Consider the following 16354-nt stretch of genomic DNA (forward strand, 5'->3'; position numbering starts at 1 on the left):
AAAATTTGTGCCTCACAATTCAATGCAAACAATATAAAGAGGACATTATGTAATACATGCAGCTCACATTAACAACTGGAAAAACAAGAGGTTAACAGAGTATTTTTAAGTCAGGTAAAAGCAGACGAACAGAAGAAAACCTTAGTTGCTAGTATTCACAACTTACCAGAAAAACTCATGATCAGAACACATGGGAAAAGTATTAGTAAGAAGGATATTTTGACTGGGACAGTTTCTGGAAGTAACAAATGGAAACAGAGAAGCAATAAATGAAGCAAGATGTTTCTACTGAAAATAGAGGTATCAATGTCGCTATAGTCAACCAGGTTCTGCGCACAAACCCATAAGCAGAAAAGATTATAAAATGTGAAGATTGGAAGTGTTATTGCTAGCAGCCTGGCTATAAACTATGAAACAGACTTTACAGACATGATGGACAAGATGAAGCATTTCACCAGCTGCAGAATAAATAGATCATTATTCCCACAGAGAGAGTAAATTTCATTAGTCTGTAACAGATCAAAGTGTGCAAACACTACCTTCCAATTATTAATGTCCAGAAGCAACACAAACTCCAGGAGCATTCCTTCTCCTGCATCACGCTCTAATGCCCCACAGATTGCTCCGAGCCACACAGGCACATGTGAACAAAGATGCATGATTGCAAATGCACACTGCAACAGATTCTTCAGCTGTTAAACAAATAGTATTTCATCCAAGTGAAGCAGCAGAGTGGTTCCATCTAGAGGAAGAGTGTGTAAAAACTACTCATCCCTGATGACTAGCTACTCTTAAATAAAGACTAAGCATAAACCATTACTACAGGACATTCAGTATAAAGGCCCTGCTACCTGCTACCAGAGCTCCATGAATACTCTGTTTCTTACACAAGTGTGTGCTGCTTGCTTGGTTAACTGGACAGGAATTATAATGTTGTAAGCATCAGAGTTATTAACATCCATAATCTGGACAATCTGCTTCTATTGATGATGCAACTCAAGATTTCTGGTCTGTGAGCACACATTACTGTGTCACATGGAGCTTCTCATCTACCAACACCTTCTCAGGTCCAAAGACGCCAAGTCCCTCTCCTCAGGGCTGCTTTCATTCTACTCAGAATAATCTCTGTCCAGCCTTTACCTATTATTGGGATTGTCCTGATCCAGGTGCAGGACCTGGTATTTGGTGTTACTGAAATTCATGAGGCTGGCCCAGGCCCAGCTCTCAGGTGGAACAAGATGCCTGTGGATCCCTTTCCTTCAGTGTATGGAGTGCACCACACAGCTTGATCATGTCAGACAGCTTGCTGAGGGAGATCTTTATCCCACTGGCCATATTGCTGACAAAGATTTTCAACACCCCCAATCCCAAACCCAACCCCTCGGGAATTTCACTTGTCATTGGTCTGCACTCAGACATTGACCCATTGACCCAGTTCTTTAAGTGCTACCATCCAGCCAATTCCATACGTGCTGAGTTATCCGTGCATCAGATTCATGTCTACCCAGTTTAGAGACCAAGATACTGTGCTGGATATTGTCAAATGCTTTGCACAAGTCCAGGCAGATTCACAGAATATTCTGCATTGGAAGGCACCCACAAGGATCATTGAGTCTGGGTGAATGGCCTGTGCAGGGGCTGAACCCACAGCCTCGGTGTTATTAGCACCATGCTCTGACCAACTTGCCTCATCCACCACTGCTGTAGTTGTACAAACACATCACATCTGTCAGGCATGATTTGACCTTAGTAAAGCCATGTTAGCTGTCACCAACCATATCTTTATTTTCCTTGTTCCATAACACACAGAATTATGCTTCCCCTTTTCCAGTCCGTGGGAACTTCACTGGACTGCCATGACTTCTCACATATGATTGATAGTGGCTTGGCCACTTCACCTGGATGCTCCCTCAGGATTCACAGACACACTTCCTCAGGTCCCATGGATTTGCCCACCTTCAGGCACCTTAGATGGTCTCAAACCTAATCTGCTACAGCAGGCAGTTCTTCTTCGCCTTCTCTGACTTAGCTGGTGTGGGTGGAGCATTTTTCAATGAAGATTGAGGCAAAAAAGCCAGTGAGTACCTCAGCCTGCATGTGCCAAGTACACAGGTCTCCTATCTTTGTCTGGAGAGGACCCACAATTTCCTTTGTTTTTCTTTTATCATCAATCCACCTATAGAGGTTTTTCTTGTTGCCCTTGACATCTTTGTATCAATGCAGGACGAACCCCAGCCAGGGAATAACGTGCAGTGACTCCATGATTAAGAAGGTTGAACAAAAGCTTTATTAAGCTATACTACATTATACCATATTATTCTAATACTATACTATATTCTATACTAAACTAAAGAAAAACCCATGACCCTTTCAGACAGTCACGACACAGCTTTGACCTAATTGGTGAATCAATCCAAACACCATCACCAGAGTCCAATTAATAAATCCCTTTTGGGTAAACAATCTCCATAACACATTCCACGTGTGCCAAACAACAGATGCAGCTAGTGAAGACAAGAATTGTTTTTCTTCTTCTCTGAGCTTTCTCACTGCCTTCCCCAGGAAAAATCCTGCCCGCTGTTCTCTGTGAAGAGAGCTGCAGCCACATCTTTGAGCAAATTTCATTCTGTCAGAGCTTTGCTCAGAAAATTCTTCTGTATTCCTTTAACATTCCTGATGGAAGAGGATGTTTTAATCACAAGAGAACAATTAAAAGACTTTTTCCAGACATGTTTCTACTCAGTGAATCACTCTTGCTATGTTCAGCACTTCATGAATCTGTCTTTTCCACTCAAAAAGTGTTCTTTTATTTTCCTCTCATTTCCCTAATACGAAGTTACTAATTTTGCCACTTTGGTTTAGTATAAAGATAGTAGGAAGGACATTCAGCATGGCATTCTTCCACAGAGAATTCAGGGGACTCAATTAGTATTGTAAGACAGCCAGTTAATTTTTCATGACTTCACATTCATAAAATTGTTATGGAATGCCAACTCACCAGAAAATTCATTAAAATTGCCAAGACTACTTAAATTTTTCCTCCACATTGAAGTCAGTAAGTATTGTACTCAAAGACACTGTACTGAAGAAGAGCAGAATGAAAAAGTGACTGCTGAAAGGAAAAAAAATACACTCAAGAAAGAACAAAAGAGCCAAACTAATAAAACACTACAAACAAAGGAGAAAAACATTTTACCAAATGAAGATGGCAAAGTTCACTGTGTACAAAGTGGGAGAAAAGGCAAAGGAGAAAAAGCTGAAAAGAAATGAAGCATGAAAATGGGTTACATTTTACATGTAACAATCTCTTAAGCTAGTTTTAAGTGTTTATTTTTCAACAAATACTCTTTTTTTTCAGGTTTGGTAAAAATATTCTATGTTCGTACAAATATTTGTGCAGCAAGATTCTGCTCAAGTTTTATGGAAAGGAAGTGCCCCAGGCCTGTATCCATGTGACTTTTGCACAGCCACAGGATGAATCAGTGGTGGGTTTGGAGACAGAGGTTACAGATCCCAATTCCCACTTATTAACACCAATTGTGCGGTGTTAATCATAGACCAATCACAGTAATCATAGACCATCCAGTGACTGAAGTGTACAGCTTGATGAAAATATGCAAACTTATTTTCAGCAATATATCACAGGTTTCAGAAAACACAAACCCGTTTTTAGAACACCTCATCCGAACACAGCTTCAGAAAACTAACATTAAAATACACGTAACAATCAAGACAAAGGTGCTACTGACAGAGGAAGAGGAGTTTACAAGGGAAGCAGTTGGTTTCACACATCTGAGCTTTTCTTGCCAGAAACAATGTAAATAATGTCACTACTTTGATATACCCAAACTAGCAAGGAATGAGAAAAATAATGCTTCATTTAAGAAACAGTGAAACAGTGACAGAATTACTAAAAGAAATATGAACTCAACCTTAAGAGATGAGGGTAGTGTAAAATAATTAAAACGGAGTTCTCTAATTCTTTACTTCAGTATAAAATTAAAATTTGGATACTGCTGCCTTGAAATTTAACGTATTTTAAATCTGCTACTCAAGCAGTTACATTATACACAGACTGAAAAAGGAATGACAGTGGCCACTTATTGCAGACATTGTCACAGTATTTTATCCACCAGCCATATTGTTATGTAATTTTACTTCAGAATGCTGCAAGCTGCAAATATTCTATTTAATTCTCCTACATGTAACATTCTTTTTCAAAAGAAGCCCTTTTTGCTAGTTAATAAAATTCTAAGGTTGCACCTAGGAAATGCACCAAGAAGAATCTTAAATAAGGCAGACAAGAAAACAGAGGTTTTGTAGTCCAAAATCTATGCTATAAAATCTTCTAAATGGAGCCAAAGAGTCAAAACAAACAAACAAACAAACAAAAAAAAACCTCAAAAACCAATGGCCTCTTAATGATGTTAAAGGAAAAACAACTGGAACACAAGTGTGACATTTCACTTGAAAGGACTGGAGCTGCATTTAAAAGAGTTTAGTATCAATACTACTCCCTAGCATAATGAAGACAGGTTTTTAGACAGAAGTAGGAGAGTAGATGCAGATAAAGAGAACTTATTACTTTTAGTATTGGCAGCACAATGTTTGGCACCCCTGGTTTGGCTGATACACAATGACTAAGGGAGTCTTGGTTCAAATCACTTTCCTTTTAAATATTGCCCCATTGGTTTATTCCACTTTACTCACTGACTTTCTTCTCCCCATGCTACCAAAATAATAAATTAGAAAATAAGGGTATAAAAAAAATGCAAAACTACTTACTGGAGACAACTTAAATATAGAAAATATCCCACCAAATCCATAGATTATGAGTTTCTTCCTAACAGTACTGAGGCAACCATATTGAGGGCAGTGCAGTTACTTAAGCAAGTTAAAGGACATTTTTCCAGCCAGTTCCCTTAAGCTGTAAATATAACTATTTTATGCTAAAAAAATTCCTATAAATGTCTTCATCAGTAAACCACAACTTGTTTATACTTTCTTTCCTCCTCCTCAGCAAGTGCTTTTCTGCCAACAATAAACAACGAAGAGAATCATGGATGCAGATTCTGCTAACAACAGTTCATCCACAGCTGCCTTAGCCTGCATCTTCTCCTTGTGTCCTTGTGAACAGCTCAAACTTCCACTAAAACTGACAAAAGCAGCAATGAAGAAAAGAGGGGTAGACACAAGACTAGAACTCATGGCACAGGAGTATTAGGGGGGGTCACAGAAACAGCCCTGGCAGGTGCCATCCTGGGCTGAGACTAATGTCAACAGAAGCAAAAGAAGTTCTCAAATGTGAAGCAAGAATTCTGCAGGTAAAAACGAGAAGTATGGTGGAGAAGAGTAAAAAAGTAGCTCTATGTAGAAAAAAAGTATAAATCAGCAATGACAAAGAGAAAGGGAGTTGGCAAGCAAAAGGAACAAAGAAATGGATAGCATCTGCTATGATAAAGAATGATCTAGTGAGAAACATTATTAAGTGATAGATAGAAAAGATTATGGTCTCAAAAAGAACAGGAAAAAAACAAAAAAACAAACCCTAGCACAAATGTAACAACACCAAAAAGAGAATGCTCCTTTCCCTCAGGAGGTCTGAAATATCCTCCAGACACAGGCACAAAAAGCCTGACGTCTGGAGCCCACTCGCTGCTGCAGGCAGAAAGCTCTCCAATTACAGTCCCCACCATTAGAAAAGAAGCATCTTGAAACAAAACCATACCAAGGTCCTTTAATTACATTAAACTAAAACACACAGTACAAGCCATACCATAAATTTCACTACTAATGTTCAAATAAAGTTTATATTGTTTTGGAATGCATTTTTAAAGTTTTTTTTTTCTTTTTTGTATCAAATTATAATAGTCCTTTGTTAAGATTAGAGCCAGAGTAATGAATATTTGCCTTCCAGACATCATCTTGATGCTTTATCAAATTAGTTATATATCTGAGAAAAATATTTAAAACATCAGCTCAGACTTATTCTGAATAGTCCTTCCACATAAAGAAAAGCCTAATTCGACAATTCTAAAAAGGAACAAAAAAAAAAAAAAAAAAGCCCACAAAAATTCAGAAAGTCAACCACATGAGTTTTCAAACAAACCAGTATTAAATTCAGTGTTTGGAAATACAGACAGCTAAAGATTTTAAGCTATTATTTAAAATACAATGGATTCCAATCCATGACTTGCCTATCCAGATTATCATGTGTTGGTCCTCCCTGACCACACTCACCTACTCCTTGTTTAAACAGCTGTAAAAATAGCAATAAACATGTACTCTGCAAACACACCTGCATCCTGACAAACCAGGAGGCCCCGCAGTTCACTGGGATGCTCAAGGGGCTTGAAATTACCAGTCTGTACGCTGCAGCAGACGCCTTCCAGATATGGATTTGGTCCCTTCCATGGAGACCAAAGACTTGAACAGTCAGTCTTTCAAGAAACTATCCTTGATCTCACTTGCCATGGATTAAAAAGTCCAGTCAACCCTATTAGGTTGCCATAAAACCAATTCTTCCAGTTCCAAGTTGAACCACAGTAAATGAGCCAACTCACAGCAGTAAGTGAAGGCAGCACACATACAGGTAGGCAAAGCGGCTGACAGAATTGCTCTGCTCAGAAATATGCAGACTCTGGAATTATCTTGGACTCTGTGCTCAAACAGCCTTTACTTCCAGACTCTTCCAGGGAGAACAGAGAGCAGTACAAGACTTCTGAGTGACTCCCATCAGACTGCAAGTTCTCCTGAAGGCTGGACCAACAATGGATAGACTGGACTGAAATCTGAGTAAGAAATAAACTGCTCATTCTTCAGGCTCCAGTGCTTTTAGATGTTCCATACCAAGTAGGCAGTAAGAATTGTGAAAACATTTCTGGGCAATATATAATTAGTACTTATGTTTTAAACTTCACTTCCAGAAAGATACGAGATTATTCACTGGAAGGACTTCACTCAGCTGCTCCTCCATACTACTGCAACTAGATCCTATTTGACAAATGGCATCTCACAGACATGACTGATGGAATAAGATGATTACTTGGAATTATCTCCAGCTTTTGCCATGAAAGTGACCAGCATGAGGGTCTTTATTTCTGGAAATGAGTATTAGAATGCAGTAACAATGTCTATATTGTAGTCATGATATTTTATGAAAATCTTTTTGTTAGGATTTTCTTCTCTTGAGAAGCTGAGGGGCCTCAGCTTCAAGATGGGTGCTTCCTTGATTGGTCAATGTGAAGTGTTTCTACTTAATAACCAATCAAGGATGCAGCTAAGTCAGACTCTCTGGGAGTCACAAGCCTTTGTTATACATTCCTTTCTATTCTTGTCTCGCTTTCTAATGCATTTTTCTCTCTATTTTTTTAGTATCGTTTTAGTGTGGCATTTTTAATATAATCTATATCATAATATAATAAACCAGCCTTCTGAAATAATAAAGTCAAGATTTCTCCGTCTCTCACCCTTGTCCTGGCTACCCTGAAGACCACACTATATGACACTTACTACCATTAGAAGCTGCAGATTATTCCACACCATGGTAAGCAAATTGCATTAAATGATACCTCATGCCCCCATCATCCTGCTTACCCATCCAAAGAAACCACAGAAGAGGAAGAGTGGAAATTTTGTGGATTCAGGCATTACATGCTTCCAGGATGAAGGAAGAGTCAACGATCAGGTAAGCCAAGCAAGAATGCCTGAGCCAGATTCAATTTTGTTAACATTGTGTGGTCTGCATACCTCTCATTAGCTGCAAAACCAGGAGAGAAGGTAACATGAATAAAACCCATCCAGGCCTTCAGCTTTATCCCATCACACAGATGCAGGACTAATCCCTGTGCATGACAGTCCAATATGCAGGAGATCACAGAAAGGAGCAATATATGAATGCAAGTATCTTCTGTACCAACAATGCTGCTCCTCCAAAGAAACAACGGGACCCTGTGTACTAAGGGTACATAGACCCAAAACAACATCAAAGGGATTGATTATGCCTAAGATCTGCACAAATACTAGGACCCAGACCAGAATGACCTGCATTGCTGGCACACAACAGTCAGTTAGGTTTGGTCATATGTTTCAGTTACACACAGTACCTTAAGCTTCCCCCCCCCCAAAAAAAACCAAAAAAACAAAAAATAACCAACTCAAACTTCCAAGACAGATCATTTACAACTACAATTCACAAGCAACTTCAGAACTGTAAACTAATAACCCAGAATAAAACTCTAATGTTTTTCCCCAGTGAGTGATATGTTAATAAAAAGGGTCATATCTTGGCTCACTTTAATTTCAGCTTTTATCCCAAAAGAATCACACTGTAAAACCTCAATTAGTCCAATGCCATAGGGAGTGCCAAAAAAAAATTAATAATAACGGGTTTGGATAATCAAGGATTCAAACAACAGAGAGAATTTTCATTGTAATTAAGTTATTTAAGAACACAGTCATCTTCCACACAATAGCATTCAGACCAAAAAGATCAAGGGCAAACTTCATTTCAGGTGCCCTAACTAAGACTGAGCAACTTTCTCCTTTGTAAACAGTGAGATACTCAGAATACCACAAGGTGCATCAGCTTTGCACAATACCCTTTACACAAAAAAGGTACAAACTTTAGTACTTTATGAAACATTCCCTAAGCATTTTTCTCTCTATTACCCACAAACATCAAGAAATTATGGGAGTTCACGGAACTCTGTCTAGATAATGTTATTCAGAGTGGCCAATGCTACTTTTAAATAACAGTAACAAGGAGAAATGAAAGGGTGGGTGATGCTTCTCAAGAGGTCAGTATTCTCAAATGCCCCAAACTCCACTGGCATGCGAGAGCTACCAAGAAGCGTTTTCAATGTATTTGCATTTCAACTTGTGTACAATTGTGGGAATATTATCAAGTAACTATCTGCATAAGTGATATCCAAGTTTTGATTTTATACTGAATTGATGGTTAAAAGTAACCATATATTGGTTTTTTGCATAGTTTATAAAAAATACAGTACTGTTAAAGTTCTTTCCTTTATCTCATCTGATACTCCATACTTCTGCCTGCCTCTTAGAGCATCAACTGCTGCAATAGTGAGAACAAAACCTATCCAAAGCCAAATTATCTTTGAGCAAAACAACCATGATCACACTCACATTTCCAGTTATTTACATCTCTGTAATTTGTTCTGAAGGAGAGATTTAGGGTTTTTTAATAATTCAAATCTCTCCATCAATCCCCTATACAAACTTTGACTTAGGTTGCACCTAATTATGACCTTGCTTGCTGTGTGATCAATTTTTAAGCATTTGTAAAAGACCTTTCTATGACACAGAGAAAAGCACAGTAATTCTGACAACAGAACTATATGTCCTGATACTTTTGCTCTTTTCTTGTGCAACAAGCTACAAGCTGCTTGTTGCTAATACTCAGCAATTTCAATTTGCAGCTTATCCTGATCATTGTGACCTCCTGTTTCTTATCCTGTCTGACAACTGAACAGAAGAATAGAAGGGGAATGTTGAAACATAAATTAATTACTTGAGGTTATCATGTCAGCTGAGCATAATTCAGATATATACCAGCTAGTATTTCACCTTTTTCATTACTAATACTTAAGCTTTGGTGCTGGCCTTCCTTGTGGAATTTATTGGAGACAGCCATTTTGCAAGACAGAGCAGTCATATCATACCTGAGTATTGAAACACCCTGTTCTGGAAAGCAAATACACCATGCAAAACATTAGGCTATACTTCTGCCACTGTACTACTGCTCTTTTTCAAAAGAAATATCTCACAGGATTATTTATATATTTCCTCAGGATCTTTCCAAAAATTTTTGTTCCCAGCCCATAATGGCTTATAACTTTAATTGATTTTCAGTTATCATATATGCATAAGTAGAGATGTCCTTTTCTAATAACTCCATGTACACAGAGCTACTAGCAAGAATACACAATTAAATAAATACACAATTTAAAAAAAAAAAGTCAGAATGGTCAGACTTCCAGTCTTTTAATACTGCAGGTCATTAAAAAAAAACAAACCACACATCCTTGAGAATATGAACAAGTTACAAGAAAACAGATGACAAGACTCATACCTGTTAAAAAGATCCTTGTGTCTTTGGGCTGTAAAAACTTACTTCACAGGCACTTAGCACTCTGGTCATTCAGCCATGCATTAAAATACCTGCCTCAGTCATATCACAGCATCTAATATACTAGGAGTGGAACATACAAGTCAGCATCATCCTAATAGAAATGCAAACTTACATAGGAAACCCGTACTCGCCGTCGGTGCACCAGCCCACAGCACTGCATGAAGAGGACAGCAGGCAACAATCAGTGTGTGCTTTCACCGAGCTTCGGTCATTCCTGTCTCCTCTGAGACACTGTCCATTTCTCTCCACTTCTCAGTCCCAGGTGCAAGGGAACAGGTAGCAAAACCGTCACCCTTCAGCTCCGAAACTATCCCTTCAAATTATCATGAAGACAGATGAAACTTTCTCTGAGTAAATCAATCTCTTCTGTTTCCGATGATTTAAAAAGAAAGGCAGAAAAAAACCCCCAACAACAAAAACCCAGAGGCACGTCTTTATTTCTTCAGCATCCAGTTGTTACAAAGCAAATTCCATATTCCTGTACATCCTTTACTACCCGTGGTGTAAGGTTTGTACAAACCATTCTGAACTTAGGAGAGACAGAGACATAACAGGATCTTTGTATATCTCCGACTACTGCAACCCCGGCTTTCTGAAGGTCTCTTGCTGCTGCTGCTGCCGCTGCTGGTGTTGTTATTGCTGCTGCTGCTGCTACTGCTATTACAGCTTTCTTCCCAATGCACAAACCAGCAATAGCATCCTTGCTTCAGCGTTACCTCTGCTCTATCTTAGGCGTATCTGATTTGTTACTGAGCCCTTCCCAACAGCCTGGAAAAATGACGGAGTCTAGACTTGAATTCACTCTGGATTTGCAGGACTACAGAACCACTCTCCAAACAGGCAGATGCTTTGTCTGGCGAGACGTGTTTCACATGAATTGTAGGCAGGAGTGCTGAGTGGCCTTGCTACCTGACTTGCATCAGAGGCACAGTCTCCTCTGCTGACACTGTTTACAATAAGAACTCAAGAGAACATGGAAACTCTGAATACACACTTAGAGAACTAATTAAATACTTGGATAATTGAGACTTACAGATAATGATTTTGAAAAGACAAATATAATGAAAAATTATTATCCTTAAATTAATAAGGGGACAATTCTGAAATCAGGTCAGATTAAATTAACCTGTTTATGATCACAGTTCATCACTTTTCTTATGGGAGAGACTAAGTATTCCAATACTGAAAAGGCTTAATAGCTACATTACATCCTAAAACTCCATCCTTCACTACTTTATGACAGTGGTCTGGGAGCCTCAAACGTCTCCAGTACTGTATATCTCCTGTCAGATGAATACATGAGGCACTTTTTTAACACTGAGGTATACTTAACTCTTTCAGTGCTGGCATTTTGCTAAAAACTAAGATAAGCAATGGGACTAAAGTAGTTATTAATAAAATGATAGTTATCATTGCTAAAATAATAGTTAATAAAATAATACTTGTAATATTAACTACAAGTGTTATTGTACTATAATATTGTTTAAAGTTGCAATGACAAAATTAGAGATTAAACAAACTATCTCTATCCTGTCTTTACATAGGCTCTGATATGATGACTAATGAAAGGGTTAAATCTTCCCAAAAAGGTAAAGAAAAGGAAGATGGTACTCCTCAGAGATTGGTTTGGATTTCAGCTTGAAAGAGGGGACTCCAAAGAAGGCAAACTATCTGTGAGTGGGCAAAATATTATCAGATACTCAAGCCAGCTGAATGGTCAGAGTCTTATTCCAGTGTAGGGTAAGGAGTCTGCCCCTTGAAGTAGGAAGCCCTCTGACAGTGGGATGAAATCACCTAACAAAGTGAGTTAACATTAACAAGCCCAATGTCTGGCAACTAAAATTCACCTCCTGCCAATTTCAAGCATACTTCTTTTTCATGTGCAACATCCCTCTTAAAACAATAAACATCAATGGTGCTAAGCATGTGTGCGTCTTTGGGGACAGAAATGACTATTCAGCCATTCAAATATCACCAGCTTGACTGGTTTGGGTGGGAGTTTTTTGGTAGATGTTTTTCCAATCCAACTAACAACCATCCATTCCTACGGACACCAAGGGGCCGACTGGTCTTTTTAAGTCAAATGTACTTTTGCTGTAAAGCCACGCTTGTTAGTGAAGATATATTGATGATAACTCATCTCAGCTGGACCTGCAGATGCTCTCAGCATCTTTAAAAAAATGTAATAAGACTAATACAATTAAAAACAGGAAATTGTGGATGTAAGGACCTAATATATACACCTAAATCTAAGTTATCTTTATTTCACCTCCCACCACACATTCTGATATATATTGATTCATCTTTAGCAGAACCACAGAAGCTGATTCTTCCCAGTGACCCATAAGGAAGCGTCCTTGTAGCAATTTCACAGTTCAAAAGCAGAATACCAGATCCATAAGCAATGCAGATCATTTCATTAATCTCTTCTGATGAAGACTGCTTAGAGTTATTCTAATAAAACCATTAATAACAGCAATAATGATAACTAGCAGGAAGAAAAAAAGCATTTTGAAGTAGGACATACTGAACATTACCATAAGTAAGTAATGTATTTCAAAATGGCTAATGAAATAAAGCTAGACAGAATAATGCAGTGGTAGCTTACATACGTATGGAAAAATCAGTTCTCTAAATTCTTTCCTTTTAATGATTATGTTTTACTCTTGGGGAAGATCTGGACATAAAATAACACAAATATAAAAGCCATATATCAGCTGTATGTTACACATTCAACTTGTTTTAAAGATTTGCAAAACTTATTTGGAAATTATCAATAATATTGGCTTCACATAAGTGTTTCTTGCACTGCTAAGGAAACCATACAAAAGGTAGCAATTAATTTTAGAAGTTTCAATTGTTTCTGAGGAACAGAAATCCATCTATGTTTTTAACCCTTCCTGAAATTCATCAAGAAGATTCCCAGCAACCACAAGCATCTCTTACAAAACCAGTAACTCTTACTCAAAATAGTCTGCAACTATTCTCACAACCAAAGACTTCATAATTTAAGCAGTTAATCTCTCCTTTCAACACAGCAGGAAAATTGTTTGGTTCTCTCTCTCTCTTCCTACTCCAAATTACTAAAATACTTTGTCATGACTCTAAGTCAAACAATTACCAAAGACAATTTTTAAATGTGAGTCTGTGTTGCTTTTTATGGAGACGTAAGGAAAGGATGACTATACGGGGATAGAAGGGACACAAGTCAAACTCATCTAATTGAAATCCGGTAAAATTTAATGTTCAGCAAATATGACTTTGCCACAGTCCCCATAGGACAATGCAGTGAATACAGAATCAGACCACTTACATTTTCTGTTAAATAAAGAGACCTCCATGTTACTTTAAACTGAAAGTGTAACAAGGCATCTAACAAAAAAACAATTTTAAAACCCTGAAAATCCCACTAAAAAGACAGAAAATTACCAAGCCAGTAAAGGGTTTCTTTTTCCCCTGCTCTAACATGGAAAAAAAAGAAACGCCTATGAATCTTGTTTTCCTTGTGATGTGTTTTTGAAATGACCTTTTAGTTAGCCATTATCATTAAGACAACACCAAGGTTAATGTACTCAGGGATTGATTTTGTTTTTGCATACAAGGCAAAATGATAGCACCTTCAAAAAAGGAGCTTATCAGACACATACAAAACATTTAAAAGACTTGTACAGACATTTGGGGAGCAGGAAAAGACAGTGAAAGACATACTTACAGGTGCAATAAATAAGGAGAAAATTTAGAAGTGTTTTGAAGTAATCAGTGAGGCTAATTTTTCAATTTTTGAATGCAGCTTCTCCAATGCTGAAAGAGCATGGAAGAAAGGACAAAAGTTCTTATCTGAAATTAAATGAACAGGCTGGCATGAAAAGTGAAATAGGAATGAACCTTTAGAAGGTAAATGAGTGATACAGCTATTTGTATTCTCCTCAAGTGCTTCATTTCACAGGTTATATAAACTCAAGGGTGATGAAAGAAAAAGAGGCTGTCACAGAAGTGTTATCATTTACTTGGATTGGTTTCTTCAGCTAACCAGCACTGTCTGGGTGAAGCCTCTGCCAGCTCACAGTCAACTGAAGCTCACGGCCAGATCTTCCATAATGTGATCAAGTGACTGTCCAGAGATAATGAGATGGGTCTGAAGTATTCAGTGCCAGCAAGCTCAAGGAACTGCTTCCCTAGCTACCTCAAACGGCATTGCATCCACTCCAAAGGACAGCAATGACAAAATAAAACTATGCTGAATCCTTCTTCTGGATGAAAAAAACCCAAAACACAAGACACAACCTCCCCCCCCAAACCCTCCATAAAAAGCCACAGAAGAAATGACTGTCCACCCCATGGTGGATTCTTCAGGATCCTTTGCAAATAAGTTCCATTACATTATTATTTCAATTTATCCATTAAAGGATAAATTGAGGAAGGAAGGCACTGCTGGAGATCATTGAGTTCCAATTCCCTGGTCAGAGCAGATTCAGATTGCTCTGGGGTTGCTCAGGGCCATATCCAAGTTTCAAGTTATCTCCAAGGACGAAGGCTCCTTAAGTTCTCAGGGCAACCCGTTAAAGTGCTTGACCATTCCCACAGGAAAATAAAAGCTTTATCCTACGTGTAACTGCAATTGCCTGTATCTTCTGGCTCTTGGACTGACTCACTCTAGAATGTCCATGTCCCTCTTGTCCTGGGGAATCCAGAACTGAGTAAAGCACTCCAGATGTGTCTCACCAGTGCCGAGCAGACAGAGGTCATCTCCTACCTGCTGGCAGCACTTTTCCTAACAAAGCCTGGAAGGCTGGTAGCCTTTGCTGCAAGGACACGTTGCTGGCTCATGCTCTCGTGGACTCCACCAGGATTCCACGGCCTTTCCTACAAAGCTGCTTTGTAGATGGTCAGCCCCAGTCTATACCGGTGCATGGGGCTATTTTTTTCTGGGTGGACAACACTGCTTTTCCCTTTGTGGAACTTCATGAAGCTCTTGTTAGACCATTTTTCCAGCCTGCTGAGGTCCATATGGATGGCGGCACAACCCTCTGATGTATCATACACTTCTCCCACTTTTGTACCATCAGCAAATTTGCTGAGGGTATGCTCTGCATAAATCACACAGACTATCAAATAAGGAGGTTAAACTGTACTGGCTCCAGGACCACAAAGCTAGTGGTCCTAGGGGCACAAAGCTAGTGACTGGATTCCAGTCTGGGCTGGATTTCATGCTGCTGAACATAGTTTAGTCTAGCAGTTCTGACAAGTTTCAGTACACTTCACCAACCGTTTACTCATTCCATAATTTTGAATATGAGGGTGTGCTGGGAAACAGCTTGTAAAACCTCACCAGAGGCAGGATAACCAGCATCTATCCGCTCTTCCATCCTTGTCTTCTAAACCATTCATCTCCTCACAAAAGGCTGTCAAGGTGGTCAAGCCTGACTTGGCCTGTGTAAATGTACGCTGACTACTCCCAGTCACCTACTTACCCTGCATACGTTTAATCATGGTTTCCAGGAGGATTTGCTCCAGCACTTCCACAGGGATCAAAGTAAAGGTGAGCAGCATGTAGCTCCTCAGAACCTCCTTCTTCTTCTCACCCTTCTCACCTGGGTTATATTTGCTTTCTTCCAGTCCCTACAAACTTTCCCTAATCAGCATGACTCTTTAAAGATTATTAAGATCCAATTAGCTGGGACATCAGCTTTGTGGAACAGACACTGAGTGTAAATCACTGTCCCTCAGAAAGGCCTCTCCCCCAGAAACTTTACATACACATTTAGGTCTGATTTTACCAGTTGCATCATAACCTCATTCTAAGTATGTGAATAGATTCCTAAATTTACATCAAAAAGTTTCATTTTCTTCTAATTTTAATCCTTTTAAACCTTTTCAGGCTCACTTCTTAGCAATTTATCTGAGTCAGTGTTTTTGAAAATGTATTATTTTTAGCTAAATGTTTTTGGCATATTGGTCAGTCTTTAAACAGATTAATTTACTAATTTCCATTTACCATGAAGAACTCTGAGAAACTGATTTGAGATATTTTAAGCCATTCAGTTACCTACAAAAAAGCATTTTATGTATTTAAGCATCCATGCTAAACTGGAAGTGTCTATGGTGACAGAGAAATCATAACAATAACATATCAGATTTTTTGGCAGAATAAGCTGTTTCTGAATCCCTCAGTTTTCTGAATTGTAGAAAAAGTGATGC

At 38.6% G+C, this 16354-nt stretch overlaps 1 protein-coding gene across 12 annotated transcripts in view; it reads right to left on the reverse strand.

Annotated features, from left to right (window-relative positions):
* The window catches only part of CACNB2 (calcium voltage-gated channel auxiliary subunit beta 2), a 247207-nt gene that overhangs the window by 170759 nt on the left and 60094 nt on the right, over positions 1-16354 (reverse strand). Inside the window, exon 1 of one of the 12 annotated variants that reach the window (XM_038127532.1) lies at positions 10269-11624. The exons of the other annotated variants lie outside the window; for them this stretch is intronic. Within the exon in view, the coding sequence (XP_037983460.1) occupies positions 10269-10316 (48 nt within the window). The 5' untranslated portion in view covers positions 10317-11624. Of the gene's footprint in view, positions 1-10268; positions 11625-16354 lie in introns of those variants that run through there. 12 annotated transcript variants of the gene reach the window in all.

The sequence above is a fragment of the Motacilla alba genome, chromosome 2, assembly GCF_015832195.1.
Source record: "Motacilla alba alba isolate MOTALB_02 chromosome 2, Motacilla_alba_V1.0_pri, whole genome shotgun sequence".
NCBI lineage: Eukaryota > Metazoa > Chordata > Aves > Passeriformes > Motacillidae > Motacilla > Motacilla alba.